Source organism: Corylus avellana, chromosome 4 (assembly GCF_965113065.1).
Source record: "Corylus avellana chromosome 4, dhCorAvel1.hap1.2, whole genome shotgun sequence".
NCBI classification, from domain to species: domain Eukaryota; kingdom Viridiplantae; phylum Streptophyta; class Magnoliopsida; order Fagales; family Betulaceae; genus Corylus; species Corylus avellana.
In genome coordinates, this window is record NC_142493.1 from 23,080,442 (window position 1) to 23,102,914 (window position 22,473).

A 22,473-nucleotide genomic window follows, 5' to 3' on the forward strand; every position below is an offset into this window, starting at 1 on the left:
TATAGTTTTATTTTATTTGTTTATAAAATTCAATATATACTTATTGAATAATTTAGATATTAAATATATTTTATAATATGATATATGTATGATATTACAATGTTAACAATTATAGTGATAACGAAGTGTATTTCACGGGCCATCCCGACTAGTGTTTGATTAAATAAATTTCAATTGGCAGGCACAGCCCTCCAGTGAGGCCCACCACCAACAGACCTCCCCCGCTCCTCCAACGGTCAACACCTCCTTAACCGTCTCGGTTCGGTAATTTCTCCCAAAACTTTAACATGAAGGCGACACCGTTTTGGGTCTTTTCCCTTCGTTTAAACTTCGTGGACCATACAGAGAAACCCTAGAAGAAGAAGAAGAAGAAGAGGAGAAGCAATGGCAATCGCACGAACTGGAGTGTACGTCGACGACTATTTAGAGTGTAAGGCTCTCTGAGACTCCTCTAATTATTCCAGATTTTTTCTCAAAATTAATTTCGCCTAAAAAGCAACTTTTGGAGATTTCCACAGACGCAAGCACGTTACCCGCTGAGCTTCAGAGGCTCCTCAATACCATCCGAGAACTTGACGAACGCTCCCAATGTAATGCGCTCATGCTTCTGCTTTTCTAATTTTCCAATATCTTTTTTGTGTTTGTTGTTGAAAATTTTGATTTTCTGGGGATGAAAGCAACGATAATCCAGACGAGGCAGCAGACCCAGTACTGCTTGGGATTGGCTTCACAGAGCTCGAAGAAGGGGAATAATAATTACTATTATGGTAATAATAATTATAATAACAATCAAGAAGACGAGGCGGCGATTGAGAAAATGCGAAAGGATATTGAGGCAAACCAGAATAATGCGTTGAGTTTATGCACCGAGAAGGTTTTGTTAGCACGGCAAGCTTATGACCTGGTAGGCTTCTTTTATTGATATTAGCTTTTATGCATTGCTCAACAATGTTATGTGTTATCACGGTTGTATTTTATAATTGGTTTTGATGGTAGAATGTTTTTTTGCTTTTCTCAACATACTTGGGGTGTGAATAGTTCATGAATAGGGAATGGTTTTGCTTTTTTAGTAGAATTTGTTCAAATATGTGGTATTTTAGGTTGAAAGACTAATCACAATTGAGCAATGCGTGTTTGTGGCTGAAGGGTTCTAGGATTACCTTGTTTAGAAGTATTATATCCAATAATAAAAGTAATTATGGGAAAGGTTTCTCTAAAGCCTTCTTCTTTTGGATAAATAATCGAGATATCATTGAAAGCATAAGGCACCTCAGGTGCACTCTAAAGCCTTCTTTATGTAAAAGGTTTACCATATCATTTCAATGGGGAGAATGTTCCCAATATCAGAACTATAAATGGAAAATGTTGGCAAATAAGTCGCTTCATTGTATGTTCACACCCATCTGTGATTTAAATGCTTGATGACTATTCAATTTGAAGTGCATTTTTCTATACCACATCATTCTAACAAATATGGGCACCCCAATTACTTGTCAAATGACTAAGTTTGTGGTGAAATTCTGTTAGTCGCCTCTATGGTTGCTCTCCGTATGTTCTTGTCACATATTATATAACCTTATGGAGAGGATCTCATCTTAAACTTTAGTTATGGGGAACTTCCAATGGGAAAGAAATTTGAGAATTAGTGGTATAGAGATGGTAGCCAAGCAAAACAAGATCATAGAGGTGCTATGCAATTATCTTAGACTCATATGTCTCCTCTATCCTCCTCTACTTTACATAAAGAAACTAACAAAATCCTTTTCAATAGAATGTATGAAGAGATAAATCATGGATGAATAAAGCTGAGCTATGCTTAAGCATGAAATTACTCTCTGGAAATAAAGTCTGTCTCTGCCCTAAAAATATCCAGCTGTACCATTTGGTAATCATAAGTCTGCTTGTTGCATCTAGAACAACCCTAAAGATACATCTAGCAGTTGTCAATAAATACATGTACGTATATTCTGCATCACTGGACACGTACAACCCAGAATGTAGCCACAATGAGCACAAGCAGCCTATTTGGCTTCTCCAAACCCTATCCCAGTGATTATTAATCCTGTATGGTTTTTCATCACCATGGGAGGTTTCTATTTCCCCAAAGACCAGTATTAATCCTGTGGTTATGCAAAAATGTTTTCAAGATACTCTCATTAACTTGAGCCCAGTTAACTCATTAAAACCAGTATGGGTATATTTCAGTTGAATTCCCATTTTTTCTTTTCAAGATATTCTCTCATTCTCCATGATATCATTTTGATGTTTTGCCAGTTTAGCTTCCTATAAATGTTCAAAATTTCTTCCAACTTCTCGTTATTTGTTAAGTTTTGGTTTTGGACTTCATTGAGATTCACATTATTGCATACAAATAATTTAATACCCATATTTCACTTTTTAATGAGATTGAATTACTTATTAAAAAAATAATAATTTACTACACATACTAAGAAAATTATGACTTGAGAAGGCTTGAACTGACTTAAGCAGCAGAAGTTTCATTTGACTCTGACCTGGATATCACATGATGCTTTGTAGTTCCTACAACCTCTTCTCCTTGGCTAAACCAGTTATGTCATAACACTGTATATAACATTAGTTCAAGCACTGTATTGCATAACCTAGAGCCAGTTTTGTGGTTTCTTTTTAACCGGCATATTTTTTTTTTGTTGGTGGGCCCCCCGGGGGTGTTGGGGTGGCTGGATGTTAAGTATAACTTCAACTTCATACATTGTGGATTTTCAACATCCTCTCTCGTATAACTAGAGCTTACAGAGTACCTTGTGGTTTGCATTTGCTTTAGATAGATAGCCATGTAAAAAGACTTGATGAGGACCTGAACAACTTTGTTGAAGATCTAAAGCAAGGTAGGTGAACTTTACTGTTATCATCATGTCTTGTGTGATTTGGAAAGAAGTTTTGTCCCAGTATATGAAACTATTAGAAGATGGCAGTTTTATTAAATGATTATCTACCTTACATTTTTTTCTTTTCCTTTTTCCAATTTTGTCAGAGGCGAAAATAGCACCAGATGAACCAGCAACTCTACCCCCGTTACCTGTTGTCCCTAAAAGTGAAAAACGCAAGGCCTTCTATGGAACGCCTCAATCAAAAAGGCTTGATTATAGGGATAGGTATTGGGATCGGGAGCGTGATAGGGATTTTGAGCTCATGCCTCCTCCAGGAATCCATAAAAAGGAATTTGCTGCCCCCATGGATGTTGATCAACCTATAGATCCGAATGAACCCACCTACTGTGTCTGTCATCAGGTCCTGATTTCTGGTTCCATCTTTTTCATTTTTTAATTGGAAGCTCTTGTCTAGATTGTTTCCAGATTTTTCAGTTATGCTTCAACTGCTTTTATTCATTTACTAAAGTGCTATAATTGTCTGGATCTTTCAGGTATCATTTGGAGATATGATTGCCTGTGACAATGAAAATGTGAGTCTTGTTTTCTTCCTTATCTATATTTTTCTCTAGTTATAATATGTCTTATGGCTTCTTTGTATTTAGATTGCGTCTACAAATTAGATATAAAAGTTTACTAACCAGAGCCAATAAGAAGTCTCAGCTGTAGCTACTTGAGAAAAATTTGTAGACAATGTTTGTGCAATTCACATAGGATAAATCGGGGGATCTTACAAAACATGTCATAACTGCATGTGTGAAATCCACATGAATTGAAGACATTTAATAGTGGGTTAACTACTACTAAACCATTTTTCTCATTTGATTATCTTTTAATATTTATTATTGGCACCGCTATAAAATGAAAGGAATTTGGGATATTTGAAAACTGACACCTTGTAGACTTATAGTTTCTGGTTTGTTTTTCTCTGCATGAGGAATGCTGATGGCACTTTCTAGATATCCATATGAACAAATTATTTCCGAAACTATCACTTTGTGTACTTTAAATTTTCCTCTTTGACAGTATAAATGCATATTTCTGTCACAGGATCCAAAATAATTTACAATTGTTTTGTTTCATAAGCTTCTTTTACAATGATATGATAAGCAGTCTGCATCATATCATATCATTGTTGTTTTCTGGATTCTTGTATGGATTAGCTGACTTATAATAAGTTGACAGTGCCAAGGAGGTGAATGGTTCCATTATTCATGTGTGGGGCTGACACCTGAGACAAGGTTCAAAGGAAAATGGTATTGTCCAACCTGCAGACTATTACAGCAATGTCATTGATATTGGAAGATTGGACCTGCTTGGTTAATTGCTTATTATTTGTTGTTTTAGGCTGAAAAGAAGTGGGGAAATGTTAATTATACCAGGAAATTTTAGATTATGGGAAATTTGGATGAGTTATCACCATTCAATCTGCATAATGTTTCTGATTGATGAGATTGAAAATTTTAATTAGATTAGTAATCAGAAATTATATCCATTGAAGATTGGCTTACCATATAGATTTGACTAAGTTTGTTGGGCCTGCGGACCAACAAGTAGGGGCACTGGTGGTCATTTCGCCCTTTTAACTTTTGTCTATTTATTATGGTGCATATATTGTCTGGTCAGATCCGGGGAGTATAAAAAAAAAAAGGGCGGTAAACGAAGATTTTGGCGCGAGCTGTTTCGAAATAAGATTTTAGCCTAATGGCATAACACTGCCCTCAAGCACACTCCCTCTTGGAGAAAAATATATTATCCAGGAAAAATCCAAATACTTGTGTTGTAGATTTTGAAGCTTCCAAAGAGCTTTCACAAATTTGGGTAATTTTAGAAGTTCTTGTCTCACTCTAAAAATTAGATGGTTTTTAAAATCATCATTTACTCAAAATCTAATAATGATCAATCACAAGCTCAATAGTAATTTTAAGAGACACATCATTCTTGGAGGAACAGTGGTCTCTCGTGCGCAGGAAAGCCGAGAATTAGGAAAACTTCTATTAGTAGCCCTAATTGTAAGAGGCAGGTGCGAAAATTAATTAAGTGGACATGTTGCTTTGAAGAGGGGGGTGGTTGTTGAAGAGGAGATCGAGTGAATTGAATGATATGTGTTCTTGCTTTGAAGAAGAGAAAGAAGGAGATCCGATGAAGAATAGAAAGAAGACACTCACCCAAGGTAATGAAAGGGATCTACACTACTTGTGGAAAATGCAGTATTTTTTTTTTTTTTTTGCCTTTCTAACGATTCAAAAGAGCGACTGTACTTTTGCTAGTCACTGTACACTTAAACGGGTGCGCATGTTTTCTCACAAATCTCCGTGTTTTCAACCAGCAATAAGAGATTGGCTTTTGGAAACATGTATAACATGTTTCCATATTTTGTATTTTTACCTGTATTTGTTTTGATTCTTAAAACAGCTAGCCAAACACTTGTAGTTCAAAAGAAATGTGCTTTGCTGTTTTGGAAACAGAAAACTGTTTCCAAAACAGGTAACCAAACAAGCTCACAATTTCTTTTCATTTCCACTACAAAATATGCTTTAGTTTTCTTTTTTAAAGAGATACTAAACTCAAGATAAAAGCACCTTACATCAACTTGATGAGCAGTAAAGCAGTGAACAAAGTCATGTACCCTTGACTATACTGCCTGCAAATAACATGAAAGCAATGGCATGCCTACAAATAATATAGAGATTTGGGTTGTGTAACTGCAGCCCACCTCTCCATTGTTCTTCAGGACCCACAATATTCATAGCTTGAGTTGCTTCTACCCTGTTCCATGATAAAGGTCAGAAAGGAAACAGGAAGAAAATTGTTCATTTTTGTATGAAAAGGTCACCACCAACAGTGTGGATCAGTGGATGTCCTTATCAATGGGTTGCAAAAACAAAGTCCTCAGTAATTTTTGTTAGTATGTAAGCTACCTTCTAGAATGGACTTGTTTCAGAAACAAAGCCCTCTAGGGAACAAAAGCTATGTGTGAGATCCTAGATGTCCATGTTCTAAATGTGCAAGACACATGAATGTTGCCAAAACTCGATAAGTTGGTTTGCCGAATGCTCTATCATGTACAATTATTTGTAGTGTAAGTATCGATTTTGCAGCAATTTACAGGGAGATGTTAGAATTTGGTTATTGCAAGAGAAAAGTACCCTGTCAATGACTGAAATTCCGAGGCGCACTGGTGTATATCCAACTCAAGTCTTCTGTTAAGTGCTTATAGTTGTCCAATGCTTCTGTTAAGTGCTTGTAGTTGTCATCTTCTTCACCCGCCATTTCCTCTTTCCTTTCTCTTGGGCTGCTTTCTGCTGCATCATCTGCGTTTGGATTTCTTGTACCCCAACCAGACAAAGGTCCTTTCAGTGACATTTGACCCCATAATTGGCCAAAACCAGAGTCATTTTTCTGGCCGAAGTCCGGAGGAATTATTCCAAAATTTGTCAAAAATGGTGGCCTGTTGAAGAAATTTGATCCTTCTAAGCCGATTGCATAAGTAGCATCAGGCTTGCTCACTGTCAATTGGCTTACAATGGACCCCCTCAGTTGCAGCAATGAAGGCTTTGAGTTCGAGACTACAAGCTCTGAGCTTAAGATATCTTCTTGGAGTCATAATGTATTTTACTTCAAGCATGTCCTCTAAATCCCTACTTATCAGATCTACCTGCATTCGACCAGTTCATATATTATTCTTTCACTGAGCAGATAATTTACCTAAATTAAATAGAAGTCTACGTCATGAACCAAACAAAGAAATACACCTGAATAGATTCTTGAGCAACACCTTTTATACCAAGAAGAGTCCAATTGCGCGGACACCATGAAACTTGGCCATCACTGCAACAATCAAAGGCACCCCTGCTTGAATGACAGCTCCACCATTCTCCCCTTTAGAGACTGATGTGTGCAGCAGTTGTTCTACCGTGCCGCCATGCCACATGGGAGTCTTGTAGGATGTAATTAAGCCGCTTGGCAGCATCAAGGTGGCAGTGCTTCCATTTTCCAATCCCATCTTAGCAACGCAGCTATCACCAAAACCTTCAAAGGTGACGCCATGGGCACTGACTTCTCCCTCTAAATAGTCCACGTTGATGGGTTGGTAGGGGATTGAAGCCACTGCTGGCATTGGGAATTCTCTCTTGGTATTGTAGTAGTGAACAAAACGACATGGAGGAAGAAGACAAGGGTGGGATGAAACCAAATGTTTAGCAGGTGTTGTAGTGGATATGGGAATGAAATTGGGTAAGAATAGTGAACTGCAGGCCATGGTCTAATGGCAGGTGCTTCCATGGGGATCAAGCATACCAATAGAAAATGAATACACAAATTCAGTGATAGTTTTCTGGTAAGACAACAAGCAGACACGAGAAGAGGATTTGAAGAGAAATGAAATGAAAGGGAAAAGAAAAAAAAGAAAAGAAAAGCAGAGCAGGAGTAGAAGGCGTGGAGGCTGGAGAGAGATGTTCAAACAACAGATCCAGCATTCACCCTAATCACCTGCCCATTAATCCACTCTCCAGCATCACCGGCTAAGAATCCCACGAGGTGAGTTGTCCGCCCAGAGAACAGGCATCCACAATCCTCTTGATCGTTTCCTCAGATTTACCCTCAAAGAACATGTCAGTTGCCACAGGCCCTGGTGCAACAGCGTTGGCAGCCACTCCCATACCCTTGAGCTTCTTAGTCACTATCTTTGTCATTGTCTCTACGGCTGCCTTGGAGGCTGCATAAGCTGCATACCCTGGTAGAAGAGATCCAACAACTGAGGTTGATATCATGATGATTCTTCCACTGCCTCCTTCTTTCAACCGAATAGCAGCCTCTTTACATCAGAAGAATGCACCTTTGGTGTTGATATTAAATGTCATATCCCAATCGTCCACAGTTGTATTGGCCAAAGTTGGGTACTTGGGATCAAGCGCCCCAGCACAGTTTACAAGGATGTGGATTGAGCCAAATTCTTGTTCAGCCCTATCGAAGAGCAGCTTCACCTGATCTGGTTCTGAAACGTCTGCTCGAACTGCAATTGCTTGAGGCTGAGAAAGGGTAGCCGAGGCATTGAGCTCAGACGCTAGAATACCTGCTTTTGTTGAGCTTGAAGCATAATTGAGCACAACCCTTGCACCATGGGAGTGGAGGTGGATGGCGATGGCACGGCCAATGCCACGTGAGGAACTGGTTATTATTCCTGATGAACATTTATTGATCTGCACTTTAGGGTTAACTCAGCTAATTAGGAGGTTTTAACTTTTTTATTTTATTTGTTTTTAAAAAGGTAATTAACAGATTTTAGCAAAGTCAGCAAAGCATTATGACAAATTTGGAGGAAGAAACTAACCTGGGATAAGAATAGGCATGCCCTTTATCATCAATATTGGCTCCAATAGGTACTTGAAAATATATCCATTGATTCTGGACAAGTTTAGGTCTTCAGGTGAAGAGATGAATTAAGGATTGGTTCTGATTCCTGAATGATGAAATTAATGGATTACTCAAGAAGTTGACTTCTCAAACCAAGCGAGTCTTTCTAGCATTCCAAAGCATTAGGAATCTAAAGAAAAGAATGTTGTAATATTTGTTACAAACATTCATTTTTTTTTTTTTTTTGATGAATAAGTAATTTCATTCAAGAACAACCAATCCAAACTACAAAGATATTCCAATTACAAGCCTTCTCAAGAGGCCAAGACTTAGCCACGCTGGGCTTCACACTTTCTCCAAGCAAGCCAAATGCATACAACAAACAATTTGGCAAAACCAGCACTACCAAAAGAAAATCCAAAGCAGGGCTGCTTTACAAAGAAACAACAAACAGAAACCAATCTGCAGAAAAACCACGCAGGGTCTAAAATCAAAAAAAACAAAGCAAACCAACTTCAAAGACACTACTCAACACCAATAGCAATACTAAAAAACCTCTCCAAAAAGAGACCAGCCTTCAAGAAGAAGAGCAAGGCAGAAAAATAGAATAACAAGCCTGCACAGAAACTATATCAGCAAGTCAGCATGCAGATTCCACAAAGAAGCTAAACCCAGGTTCTCTCTAGTTCTTGGAAACTTTCCCTTCCCAGCAATTCTTGACCTCACCTCCCAAATTATCTTCTTCAAAAGCTGCTCCTCAGTATTAGGTTGACCAGAATGCATTAGCTCATTCCTAGTGCACCATAAATTGTAGATAACAGAACCTAGAACCAATCTGCAAAGAAAACCTTTAAGAGACTTATTCATCCACTCTTGAATTCCTTTCTGCAGAAACTCATCCCAAATAACTGGAATATTGTCCACTCCACATCGAGCCATACAGAATTTCCAGATTCTATAGCTAAAACTGCATTCAAAGAACAAATGCCCCCTACTTTCAACTTGATTATGACAAAACAGACACTTAATATCACCTTGAAACCCCCATTTAAGCAACCTTTCACCTGTTACAAGTCTATCTTGTATAGCAAGCCACAAAATGAAAGCATGCTTGGGAATGGCATATGAGAACCAAACCAATTTCCACCAGGCAATTTCCTCTTTCTTCTCTCTCAGCAATTCCTAAGTTTCTGAACTAACAAATGTTCCCTTCCTAGATGCAGTCCACACAGGCTTATCATAAGGAGCAAACCTAATCTCAGGAAGCCTAGCTTGGATTTCAACCAGAGCATCAGATCTGGCTGGTCTCCAATGCCATTCTCCATTAAGAATTACAGAAGAGAGTTTAACCTCCACATTGCTTCTAGCATCATAAACAGCCCTATGGCCATAAACCTCATATAGAATACCTGAAGGATGCCATGAATCCAACCAAAGGTGAATATTCTCCCCATTTCCAACTTCAAACTTCAAGATCCTTTTAGCTATACTCCTCAACTTCAAAATCTTTCTCCAACTCCAAGAACAGGTCTGAGGAAAGCCAACACTCCAGACACTCCTCCCTTTCAACAAATTTTCTCTCACCCAGGCCACCCAAATAGACCCTGATCTAGCAAAAAGACTCCATACACGTTTAAGCATAGCAGATTGGTTCCAAGTCTCCAACTGTTTCAAGCCCAAACCTCCTTCCTTCTTAGGATAACACAGCTCTTTCCAAGAAACCTTAGACTTTGCAGACCCTTCACTCTTCCCATTCCACAAAAACCTATTAAATTTCTGTTCAATAGCCTTAATGACCTTCTTAGGCAAAATAAAGATACTAGTCCAATAAACTTGCAAACTGTAAAGCACAGAAGATAATAATTGGAGCCTCCCTGCATAGGATAAGTGCTTAGAAAGCCATGAGTCAATGCGCCCAGCAATCCTATCCAACAAAGCCCCACAATCAGCTGCAGAAAGTCTAGTAGAAATGAGAGGTACCCCAAGGTACCTAACAGGAAGATGGCCCTCATTCATTCCCAGCTCTCCTAGCAACATATGCTTCACTCGATCTGAAATCCCAGAGCAAAAGAAAGAACTCTTAGTAGGATTTGCTTTCAAACCAGAGAGTTCTTCAAATTCAAGTAGAGCAGCTTTTACAATAGTAATAGCATTCAAATTTGCTGCAGAAAAAATAAGAAGATCATCTGCAAAACATAAGTGAGTAAGTTTCAACTTCACACACTTGGGATGAAACTGAAAACCTGATCCAACACCAGTTTGCTCTGCCATAATCCTTGAAAACACCTCCATAGCTAAAACAAACAAGTAAGGAGACAAAGGATCCCCCTGCCTAAGCCCCTTCCTGCCTTCAAAATAGCCAACCAACGTGCCATTTAAACAAATGGAAAACCTAGGAGAGGTGATACACTCCTTAATCCAACTTAAAAACTTCAAAGGAAACCCAAAGCAATGAAGACAATGTAACATGCAGTTCCAATTGACAGAATCATATGCCTTCATAAGATCAATTTTCAAAGTACAACGAGGATCCCCTTTACCCTTGTGATAATTTTTCACAATCTCTTGAGCCAATAAGACATTTTCTGAAATGCTTCTTGAAGGAATGAAAGTTGATTGATTCAGGCTAACCAAATCACCCAACAAAGGGAGCATCCTATTAGAAATGATTTTAGTGATGCACTTATAAATCACATTACAACAAGCTATAGGTCTGAAATCCCCCATAGTAGATGGATTCACCTTCTTAGGTACCAAAGTTAAAATGGTAGCATTTACCTCCTTAAGCAACCTGCCACAAGCAAAAAACCCCTTAATAGCTGCCACCACCCCTTCTCCAACAATAGACCAAGAGGCCTTAAAGAATTCTGTAGAGAACCCATCAGGACCAGGGGCCTTGTTGGCTGGCATGTGGAATAAAGTTTCCTTTATTTCTTCTGCAGTAACCTCCTTCTCCAAAATAGCAGCCTTATCACTAGGAATGGCAGTAGGAATAAGCTGTCTAATCCTAGCTGCTTTCTCATCAGTGAATTGCAACTGATCCGACCCTAACAACTTCTTATAAAACTGGATAGCCACCTGCTTGATCTGCTCCACATCCTCCACTCTATTACCCTGCTCATCCCACAAATGAGTGACAGTGTTCTTAGCATTCTGAACCTTAAGAGACCGATGAAAGAAACTGTTATTCTGATCTCCTAGCTGCAGCCACTTATTTCTAGCTTTTTGCTTTAACAAAGACTCCTAAGCTTTTGTAAGAGAAACATAAGCATGAAGACATTCTCTCTTTAAGCAAGCAATCAGCTCTCCCAAAATTAGCGATGACATCCTTTTGAGCCATATCTAAGTTCTCACGAGCCTCCATAACTTTCTGTTTTAGATTCCCAAAGCAAGACAAGTTCTGAACTTTGAGCATAGCTTTCACAGATTTGAGCTTAGCATACAGTTTATACATAGAAACCCCATCCACCTGAATATTCCAAGCCTCCAAAACCCATTTCAAAAAATCTTGATGCTCCAGCCAAAAATTGAAAAACTTAAAAGGCTTTGGACCAAAACTCTGCATACTACCCACTGAAATAATAGCAGGGGAATGGTCAAAAACTCCCCCTGAGTGAAATTCCACAATGGTTTTACCAAAATCATTCAACCAAAACTCATTTGCCAATACTCTATCAAGTTTCCTGGCCACAAAACGAGGCTCCTCACTTTTATTAGTCCAAGTATAAAAACAGCCACTGAAATTAATATCCAAGACCTCCAAATCATTCAAACACTGCCCAAACTCCATTTCATAAGAATTTAACTTGTCAGATCCCCACTTTTCTGCCAAGGTCTTAACAACATTAAAATCACCACAAATCATCCAAGGATTAAGACCTACTCTAGCTTTCAAAGATACTAAATCAGTCCACAGCAGCTTCCTATTTACACCATTATTATCCCCATATATAAAAGAATGAAACCAACAGAGATTATGATTTAGGGATTTAATTACACAGTTTATACTTTGATCACTCCTATTGAGAACAGTTACTTCAAAATCAGAGTGCTTCCAACAAATCCAAATTCTTCCCAAAAAATGCTGATCATAGTTATACACATAATCCCAATCAGGAACAATGCATGATCTAACTTTATCAGCTTTATGAAACTTAACCCTAGTTTCAATCAAACACAAAAGGCTAATCTTATGAACCTTAATCAATCTCCTCACCTCTAGCTGTTTAGAGGGATGATTTAAACCCCTCACATTCCATACAAGGAAATTCATGCAGTAGGAGAAAAACCCCTCATTAACACCTCCTCCTCTTCCCCCATTTTGCCTTTCCCCTTGTCAACCAAGAGATTAGCACTCTCCTCATTTAAGGCATATTCAATCACTTTTTGCAGAGTATTAGAAACAGCTCCTGCACCTTTCACCTCATCAGCATCACCTCTGCCATCAGCTCTTGCCAGCAAGTGAAAAGAATTAGTCCAATGATTATCCCTAGCAGCAGGCTTAGAGATAGGAGTTCTTTTAGCATATCTAACTTTAGTCCACTGGTCTTTAGCAGCAACCCTAGGAGCTGACACAATCTGCATCCCAATGGTTTTACCAGACCCAACACCAACCTGCTTATGCAATTCTTGCTGGATAGGTTCAGTCCTTTTAGGAATCTAAACTTGTTTCTCCACTTTGGTACAAGCATGTGCTAAATGACCAAAGGATTTACACTTCTTACATTTAACAGGCAACCATGGGTACTCAATTCCTACTACAACCCTCCCCCCATCAGCATCTACAACTTCAACCTCTCTTGGAAAATCAGAATCAATATCCACTTCAACCAATACCCTAGCAAAACCAAGCCTAAGCTGATCTTCAGTAACAGAATCAGCACAAAGAGGCTTACCAACTCCACTAGCTACATAACTCAAGCATGTAGAGTTCCAAAATTCAATTGGGAGATTATGCAGCTTAATCCAAACAGGTACAGTGGATAAAGATATTAAGTAACTGCATACCTGGAGTCCATTTACGTAGGATCAAAGGTTTGTTTGCTATATGCCATAGCTTAGCTTCCATGACCTCATCCCTGGTCCTTTCATCAGCAAATCGAAACAAATAGAGACCATTCTCCAGCAAGAAAACCTCCACTTTCCCATATTGAGCCCACATACTATCCACAGTACGCTTAACAATATAGAAAGGGAGGGGTTTATCTAAAAACTGACCTACCAGTGATGGAGACCACTTCAGTATACCTGCCTCAATCGCTTCCTTAGGAGGTTTGACAACAACTTTCCCCTCCTCTCGAATAGGTGCAAAAAACTGCAAAGCGCCTAGAGACTTCTCCGTTCTGAACAATTGTCTCCAATCATGAGTTACATTCTTATTGTTTTTAGCTTCAGAACCTCCAGCTTCACTCATATCCACCTCCTTATCCTTAACAGGAACAACCTCTACACCATTTCCAACCAATTCAACAACAGAGTCTCCTTCGACAGCCGAAGTACCCTCAATTGGTAATCTCAAATCATCCAATTCTGGAATCGCATCTGCACACTCCAAAATCTTACAATTATCCTCCTCCTCACTCAACTCAACATCACAATCTCCAGATCGCGAAGCATCTTCCATAGCCACCTTCTCTTCCTGCAAATTCACTTTGGTATTCTTTTTCCCGCCACGACCTCTATTGGCTCTTCTAGCCATCATTCACCAATTGATCTCCACCTCCTCTAAATTGCAATCACCAGTGTATTTCCGGCACACCTCCACCAGAAACACAGTCGTCGGAATAGTCACGCGCCCTCACGCGCGGAAACAATCAAGCACGTAGCCTTATTCACAGAAAAACCAACCATATTTCAAAAACCCCTAGGAAGCCTATGCCACGTCAGCAAGGCCCCAAAAAAACCTCGAAACCCTGTAACCCCAAAAAAACAAAACGTTTATTTTTTTTAGTCACTTGAAACCCAAACATTCATTTTTTTAGTCACTTGAAAATGTTTTATCATTTGATATTATCTTCATGAGTTTTTATGAAAAATAAAAATCATCTTTAACCATTTTTGGTTTATAACCGTTTGTATTTATTACTTGGTTATGAGATATAACTTTTATGACCGTTTGTATTTATTACTTGGTTATGAGATATAACTTTTATAACCATTTGTATTTATTACTTGGTTATGAGTTATTAAATAAAAATTAGTTTTAATTGATTTTTATAGTTTTGACCGTTAGTCTTTAACAACTTTTATTGTAGTTTGACTATTTGATTATTAACAAATGTTTTACCCTTTTTTGGTATTATGTCATTAACCCATTGATTTCCTTACCGTTTTATAACCATTTGGAGTTAATATGTTTTATTGCATTTTATAACAAGTTTTATGCTTGGGAGTTTTTTAACGTTTTGACCGTTTGGTCATTAGATTTCCTTTATGACATACTTTCTAGCACTTGTATATATAGATATACTAATACATTGAAGGTAAGAACATATATGAGAGATAGAAGAAAAAATCACTTATTTTCTATCTAAAGCTGAGGCCGTATAGTGTGTTGCAAAACACTTGTTTCATGGCATATGCTTTATTATTAGTTTTTCTACAAAATAATAATCTGAAGTCCCTCATCAACTTTGACAATTGGGTTATTCTATTGTTCTTCGTTATTTGGAAGTGCGTCATTAACGAAGATAGACACTATAGTCTAATCCTGGGAGGTTGTGTGTCAAAGGATCCGTTCGCACCGAGTTATACACTCCAGGAGGCACGAATCAACCTTTAAGGACAACGCTCTACACCATATGATTCAAAAATACATTTGGTTAAGAATCATGGTGATGGTGTTATTGCAAGAAAAATATGCACAAATCATTGGTAGCTTAATGTTTTGACAAACTGTATATGTCTTGGTATTACATATATTGTTAGTAAATTGAGTAGATATACTCACAATCATGGTATTGAGCCATTGTGATGCGATCTCTAAATTGTTGAGATTCTCAATGGGCACAATTAATTTTGGTTTGTCTTATTGTGATTATCCTGCTATATTGAAAGGAATGCAACTACATTATTGATTCAAATGAGCAAAGCCTACTAATGATTATTATGTGTTTACTCTGGCTGGAGGAGCTATCTCTTGAAAGTCCTCAAAAAGACTTGCATAGCAAGGTTTACTATGGAGTCAGAGTTAATTGCCTTGGAGAAGGCATGAACTGAAGATGAATGGCTAAAGAACCTATTGGTTAATTTATTTAATTTACCTTTATATGCTAACATAGCTGGATCTATGTGTTTATTGTGATTGTCAGGCTGCCAAAGCTTGAGTAAAGAATTTATAATGAGAAAGTGCACCATATTGTGAGGTAGCTTATTGAGACCGGTATTTGTCCATGGACTTTGTGAGGTCATAAAAGAATTCTGCAAATTCTTTGACCATGCCACTAGCAAGAAGGCTAGTGAGAGAAGCATCGAGGGGGATAGGACTGATACCCAAATCATGACACTGTGATTGATACCCAACCTCTGTGATTGAAGATCCCATGAATGAGGTTTAATAGGAAACGAAGTCACAAGTGAAATGAGGTATGGTACTGTCAATTTATGTTTATTAACTATCTTGTTGAGAAGATTAGTGATGAGTCCATCCCTAGGGTGTAAGACAGTACAAGATGCAGAGTGATTAAGGATGAGCTTAAAGCTCTTAATGGATCCATAGTCCCTATCTGTTGGAATGGGGTGTTTCCTGCACACACTCTTGATGGATACCACCTATATGAGTGTGGAGGTGTTATCTGCTATGAGACTTGGGTAGGTCTCTAGAGCGCTCATGAAAGCCATTTTATGGTGTAATAACAAAAGATGCAAAGTGAGTAAGGATGAGTTTAAAAATCTTAACGGGTCCATAGTCCCTACTTGTTGGGATGGGGTGTTCTCTGCACACATTCTTGATGGACGCCACCTATGTGAGTGTAGAGGTGGTGCCGCCTTCTATGAGACTTTGGCAAGTCCCTAGAGCACTCATCAAGCCCAGAGGCGCATGGCCTGTATAAGGCGCCAACCCGCTATAGAACAACCCAATTTTATTTATTTGAATTAATTTAATTTTTTGTTTTTGGAGAAAGTTATGTGGATGATAAGTTTGTTTAACTTGTGGATTTGGTTAAAAGAGTTTAACTCTACCACGATTCATTAAGTTCCTACTTATTTATCCTAGGTGCGGTTAAAACTTTCGGGTACCACATCGATGCATGCTTTCAATCTCCTTTTATTCTAATGTTTGTAACATGTGAGGGATTGTTGTAATATTTGTTACAAACATTCATTTTTTTAGTCACTTGAAAATGTTTTATCATTTGATATTTTCTTCATGAGTTTTTATGAGAAATAAAAATCATCTTTAACCATTTTTGGTTTATAACCGTTTGTATTTATTACTTGGTTATGAGATATAACTTTTATGACCGTTTGTATTTATTACTTGGTTATGAGTTATTAAATAAAAATTAGTTTTAATTGATTTTTATAGTTTTGACAGTTAGTCTTTAACAACTTTTATTATAGTTTGACCTTTTGATTATTAACAAATGTTTCACCATTTTTTGGTGTCATTAACCCATTGATTTCTTTACCGTATTATAACCGTTTGGAGTTGATATGTTTTATTGAGAGATAGAAGAAAAAATCACTTATTTTCTATCTAAGGCTAAGGCTGTATAGTGTGTTGCAAAACACTTGTTTCATGGCATATGCTTTATTATTGGTTTTTCTACAAAATAATATTCTGAAGTCCCTCATCAACTTTGACAATTGGGTTGTTCTATTACTCTTCGTTATTTGGAAGTGCGTCCTTAACGAAGATAGACGCTATAGTCTAATCCTAGGAGGTTGCGTGTCAAAGGATCCGTTCGCACCGAGTTATATATTTCGGAAGGCACGAATCAACCTTTAAGGACAACGCTCTTGCGTGATTCTATAACATTGTGAGATCTTTTCATACTCTATTTTCATCTCTTGTATTTTATTTATTTTATTGTTAATATTCATATTGTAATTATTTTATATCAATGAGAATTTGTGCACCATCCAAAATTATTTCCAACAAAGAAAAATATTGGACTGCTTACCATTTCAAAGATCCGGAAATAAGCAGGAATAACCCTCGCCATATCTCCAATTGTATCAGCAAAGACACCCCCAATCGCTGAAAAAAAAAATCTTAAAATGCACCAATTTCTAGTACTTATATGTAAAAGCTGGGAGAGGCACTTTGGATTTAGTCCAGATGTCCAATAACTAATGCTCAATAGAACACGGTCGCACAGAAATAGGTCATCAAAAGGATCTGCTGTTTTATTCACCTGAGAAAGAACATCAAATTTGAGAAAAGATCAATATTTGAAGAATATAAACACTCTACTGGTTAGCACGTTCCAACAGTTTCTGACATTTAATTCTGAAACTTTGAGTTTGCTCCTTAGTTCTGCTCAAGAATCCATGAACTTTCCTAATCATATATATATATATAAAAGCCGAGTTTTGACGTAAGAAATGCTTAGAATTGTGACACGTGTCCTCCTAACTCCATCTCTCACATCTCTCTCTCTCTCTCTCTCTCTCTCCCTCTGCCTCAACTTAAATGTCTTAAACTAATTCTATGGTTTAAGACATTTAATTAATTGTGCTAACTCTCACTCTCCCATAATTTGTGTTTCAACCGTTTTTTTTTTTTTTTTCTCTCTCTCTCTCTCTTTCTCTCCCTCTATCTCCACTTAAATGTCTTAAACTAATTTTATGGTTTAAGACAATTAATTGTGCTAACTCTCACTCTCCCATAATTTGTGTTTCATTTTTTTAAAAAAATAAAAATAAAATAAAATTTTGTTGTGCTAACTCTCTCCGATAATTTGTGTTTCAACCATTTTTCTCTCTCTCTCTCTCTCCCTGTCCCTCTATCTCCACTTAATTGTCTTAAATCTCTCTCCCATAATTTGTGTTTCAATCGTTTTTTTTTTTTTTAATTAATTGTGCTAACTCTCACTCTCCCATAATCTCTCTCTCTCCCATCACGTCTCTCTCTCTCTCTCTCTCTCTCTCTTTCCCTCTATCTCAACTTAAATGTCTTAAACTAATTCTATGGTTTAAGACATTTAATTAATTGTGCTAACTCTCACTATCCCATAATTTGTGTTTCAACCGTTTTTTGTCTCTCCTTCTCTCTGCCTCTATCTCCACTTAAATGTCTTAAACTAATTCTATGGTTTAAGACAATTAATTGTGCTAACTCTCACTCTCCCATAATTTGTATTTCAATCGTTTTTTTTTTTAAAAAAAAAAAATTAATTGTGCTAACTCTCTCCCATAATTTGTGTTTCAACCGTTTTTTGTCTCTCTCTCTCTCTCCCTCTATCTCCACTTAATTCTCTTAAATCTCTCTCCCATAATTTGTGTTTCAATCGTTTTTTTTTTTAATTAATTGTGCTAACTCTCTCCCATAATTTATGTTTCAACCGTTTTTTTGTCTCTCTCTCTCCCTCTATCTCTACTTAATTGTCTTAAATCTCTCTCCCATAATTTTATATCTGAATTCTTTTTGTTTTTTTTTTAATTAATTGTGCTAATTCTCACTCTCCTATAATTTTCTTCACTTAAATATCTTAAATTTCTCTCTCTCTCTCCCATAATTTATGTTTGAACCAATTTTTTGATTTTTTATTTGTAATGCATAACAAAAGGTTTTCAAATTCTCTATTTCTCTATCTTTATTTAATTTCATTTTATCCTCTCTTGCTTTATGTCTGTATCTCAATGTGAGATATATTATTATATATATATTCATCATCATCATATATAAAAGCCGAGTTTTGGCTCAGAGAGAGTGTAGAATTGCGACACGTGTCCTGAACTCTTTTTTTTTTTTTTTTTTTCTTTTGGTCTTAACTCTCTCTCCCATAAATCCATAGGTCTCTCTCTCTCTCTCTCTCTCTCCCTCTATCTCCACTTAAATGTCTTAAATCTTTCTCTCTCCCATAATTTATGTTTGAACCAATCTTTTGATTTTTTATTTGTAATGCATTGAATTGTCTTAATGAAGAAAACAAAAGGTTTTCAAATTTTCTATTTCTCTCTCTATTTAATTTTCTTTTTATCTTCTCTTGCTTTATGTTTATATCTCAATATGAGACAGTTAAAATATATGAGTTTTATTTGTAATATATTTAATTGTTTTAATAAAGAAAACAAAAGGTTCCCAAATTCTCTTTCTCTCTCTGTTTATTTTTCTTTTTCTCTTCTCTTGCTTTCTATTTATATCTCAATGTTCATCTGTCAATTTCACACTCAAATCTGGAAAAAGACAAGACTACAAGAGAGAGGTAGAGAGAGTTTCTAATTGTTGTTTCTCAATGATTTCTTTTCTTTATTTTATTTTTTTGCAAGAACACTTCTTTTAAATTTTCTAATCGTTGTTTCTCAATGAAAAATTATACTATTCTCAATGAAGAATAGGATAGTTATTTTCAATTATATTAGTATTTTCATTTTATTCGTTTTTTTTTTTTAATCTTTATTTTCGGTGCTTATGTTCTTCCATTTTTGTTTTTGTCCCTTATATTTTTTTCTAATTTTTTTTTTCTTCTCTTACTTTCTATTTATATCTCAATGTTCCTTTGTAAATTTCACAATCAATTTAGAAAAAGATAAGAGAGAGAGAGAGAGAGATTTGCATTGTTGTTTCTCAATGAAAAATTATACTACAGTTCTTTTATATATATATATATTCCTAGAACAGTTCTTTTCAATTTTTCAATCGTTGTTTCTTAATGAAAAATTATACTACAGTGTTTTTTTTTTTTTCCCTTTTTTTATCTTTATTTTCGGTGCTTATGTTCTTCCATTTTTTTTGGTCCCTTATTTTTTTTTCTTCTAATTTATATATTATTTTTTATTCAAATGATTACTTTTCTTTGGTAAATTTTACATTGATCTCAAGAAATAGTAATGAGAGAAAGTTTCTTATCGTTATTTTTGGTTGATAATTTTTTAGTTTGTACATGTTGTTGTTCATTGAGTGATTTAATTTTTTTTATCTGTTTACATGCTTAATTAATGGATGACATTGGTTTTTAAGGTTTCATTGGAATCGAGAAACGTATATAGTAGAAAAAGACAATTCTTTCAATTATATTAAAATTTTATTTTTAGTTTTTTATTTTATCTTTATTTAATGTATTTATGTTCTTCCATTGTTATCCCTTAAATTTTCTACTAATTTATATATTATTTATTCAAATTGAATATTTTTCTTTTGTAAATTTCACATTGAATTAGGAAATGATAGTAAAAGAGTTTCCTATCATTATTTTTGGTACGGTGTATAATGCTTTTTTAGATTATGTCAATGTTCATTGTGTAGATTTTTTGGTCTTTGTTTTCCTGTATGTCTTAAAATTAATTTCATTTACTTTATATATGTGAAGGATGGTTGTTAAAAAAAAAAAAAAAAGTGGTTATGTTCTTCCATTTTTTTTCCCTTAAATTTTATACCAATTTATATATTATTTATTCAAATTGATTAGTTTTCTTTTGTAAATTTCATGTTGAATTAAGGGAAATGATAGTAAAAAAGTTTCCTATCATTATTTTTGGTACGATGTATAATTAGATTATGTCAATATTCCTGCCAATGTTTTTTATCTTTTTCATTTTTAAAAAGAAAAATTAAACTACCAACATTCTTTTGTTTACAAAATTGGTAAACATAACTGTAATCAAATATCAATATGCTCATATATTTTAGAACACTTCTTTATTTTTGTTAGTGTAATAGAAAAAATTTTCAAAAAAATTGTTTATGAGGAGAAAGTTCAACTTCTGAAAGACAAAAGTTTACCATAATGGATTGTGTAGTGGAGGAGAAGCGCTGTCATTGTTGGAATATAATGATTAATCAATCATTTTGTATAATTGATTAATCTACGTTTTTATTTTGAATTTTTTTTTTCTTTTTATTTCGTTTTAAACTACATATATGGGAACAATTAATATTTAATATGTTTCAGTTTATAAGAACTAAAATTTATGAATTTTTAAATTTATTAGATATGTATTGAGTAAAACTATGGTTTAAAATGATCTTATGAACATTAGTCATTTTTGGTAGCTAATTAGTTAATTAAGAGGAGAAAAAAAAATTGTTGTTGATAATCTTTTAAAGACTTTTTGAGTAAATTACAAAATAAAAATAAAAAAACCCGGCGCGTAGTGCGGGCTCTAAGCTAGTGAGAATAATATATCAGAAATGACTCCAGCGATTGCCCCAAATAAGAACAAAATAAAGTAAAAAGAGCTAAATGACCCAAATGATTTGCTAATAAAGCTTTGCTCCTGGGATCGAGGTTCACTAAAATTTTAGGTGTGGGGGTAAAAATTAAAAAGAACATTTTTTGGAGGGTAAAAAGTTAAATTTAGAGGGCCTATTTTATTAAAAAAAAAATTAAAAAAAAAAATTTGTTTTTAAAAAACATTATAATATAGAGGCATTTTTAAAATTTTTTCCCCCAAGCTTCAACGTGGTTCCGCCCATGCTTGCAATTCCCTTAATCGGCTGTTCATTTAAAATAAACGGCCTTGATTGAGCCACATGAGCACAAAAAATAAAAAAGCAAAAGAAGTTAAAAGGTGATTGGCCATTCCAAAGGATGCTTAGGGTGGGTCGACCATTCTCTCACCACCTAGCCATTTGAATTGGGGTGGTTGAGCACAAAAAAATAAAAAATAGAAGGCTTTAGAGTGCAGTTGTCCACCCTCGTACTTTTTGAGGGGTGGTTGGCCATCCTAAGGGGGTGCACCCCTTTAAAGGGAAAGAAGATGGTTGGCACTCTCTTGGCATAGTTGGCCAAAAGGGTGAGATTATGGCTCTTATTCTGTGGAAATCCCCACCAAAATTTCCTCAAGATTGCATTCAGCTCCATGCAGAAAACTTTGGGCAGCAAAAAAATGGACATAATATATGAAGGAATGGAATTGGCCACAGTTTTGATAAGGGTGGTCCTAGCTGCCTGAGAAAGTATTTTAGCTCTCCAACCTGAAACTTTGGACAAAATTTTATTTTTTAAGTCAGCAAAAGTAAGCTTTTTACTCTTATGAAAATAGAGAGGAATGCCAAGATATTTTGCCTTGGAGGGGATGAAGGAAAGGTTTAAGATGCTCT

At 35.9% G+C, this 22,473-nt stretch overlaps 1 protein-coding gene and 2 pseudogenes across 2 annotated transcripts; 1 reads left to right on the top strand and 2 right to left on the bottom strand.

The window, feature by feature from the left end:
* Window positions 1-207: 207 nt before the first annotated feature.
* Window positions 208-4,404, top strand: LOC132178593 (PHD finger protein ING2). The gene is made up of 7 exons (XM_059591045.2): window positions 208-430; window positions 519-590; window positions 678-904; window positions 2,804-2,867; window positions 3,014-3,270; window positions 3,404-3,442; window positions 4,095-4,404. Exons 1-7 carry the CDS (start codon window positions 385-387, stop codon window positions 4,203-4,205), a joined length of 816 nt encoding a protein of 271 aa, XP_059447028.2. The 5' UTR covers window positions 208-384; the 3' UTR covers window positions 4,206-4,404.
* Window positions 4,405-5,486: 1,082 nt separating this feature from the next.
* LOC132179946 (protein NDH-DEPENDENT CYCLIC ELECTRON FLOW 5-like) lies at window positions 5,487-7,288 on the bottom strand (annotated as a pseudogene). Its single transcript, XR_015911990.1, has 3 exons — window positions 6,665-7,288; window positions 6,059-6,567; window positions 5,487-5,678 (listed from the first exon to the last, which is right to left on the bottom strand). The product of XR_015911990.1 is annotated as a protein NDH-DEPENDENT CYCLIC ELECTRON FLOW 5-like (transcript).
* Window positions 7,289-7,367: 79 nt separating this feature from the next.
* On the bottom strand, window positions 7,368-8,260 carry LOC148586475 (NADPH-dependent aldehyde reductase-like protein, chloroplastic pseudogene; annotated as a pseudogene).
* Between the last annotated feature and the right edge of the window lie 14,213 nt (window positions 8,261-22,473).

What these genes read in the sequence shown, in the direction of transcription:
- LOC132178593 (XM_059591045.2), top strand. Translation starts at nt 385, where the DNA reads ATGGCAATCGCACGAACTGGAGTGTACGTCGACGACTATTTAGAGT. An exon ending in CACGGCAAGCTTATGACCTG is followed by an intron (nt 905 to 2,803) that starts GTAGGCTTCTTT and finishes CATTTGCTTTAG; the next exon opens with ATAGATAGCCATGTAAAAAG. An exon ending in TTGCCTGTGACAATGAAAAT is followed by an intron (nt 3,443 to 4,094) that starts GTGAGTCTTGTT and finishes ATAAGTTGACAG; the next exon opens with TGCCAAGGAGGTGAATGGTT.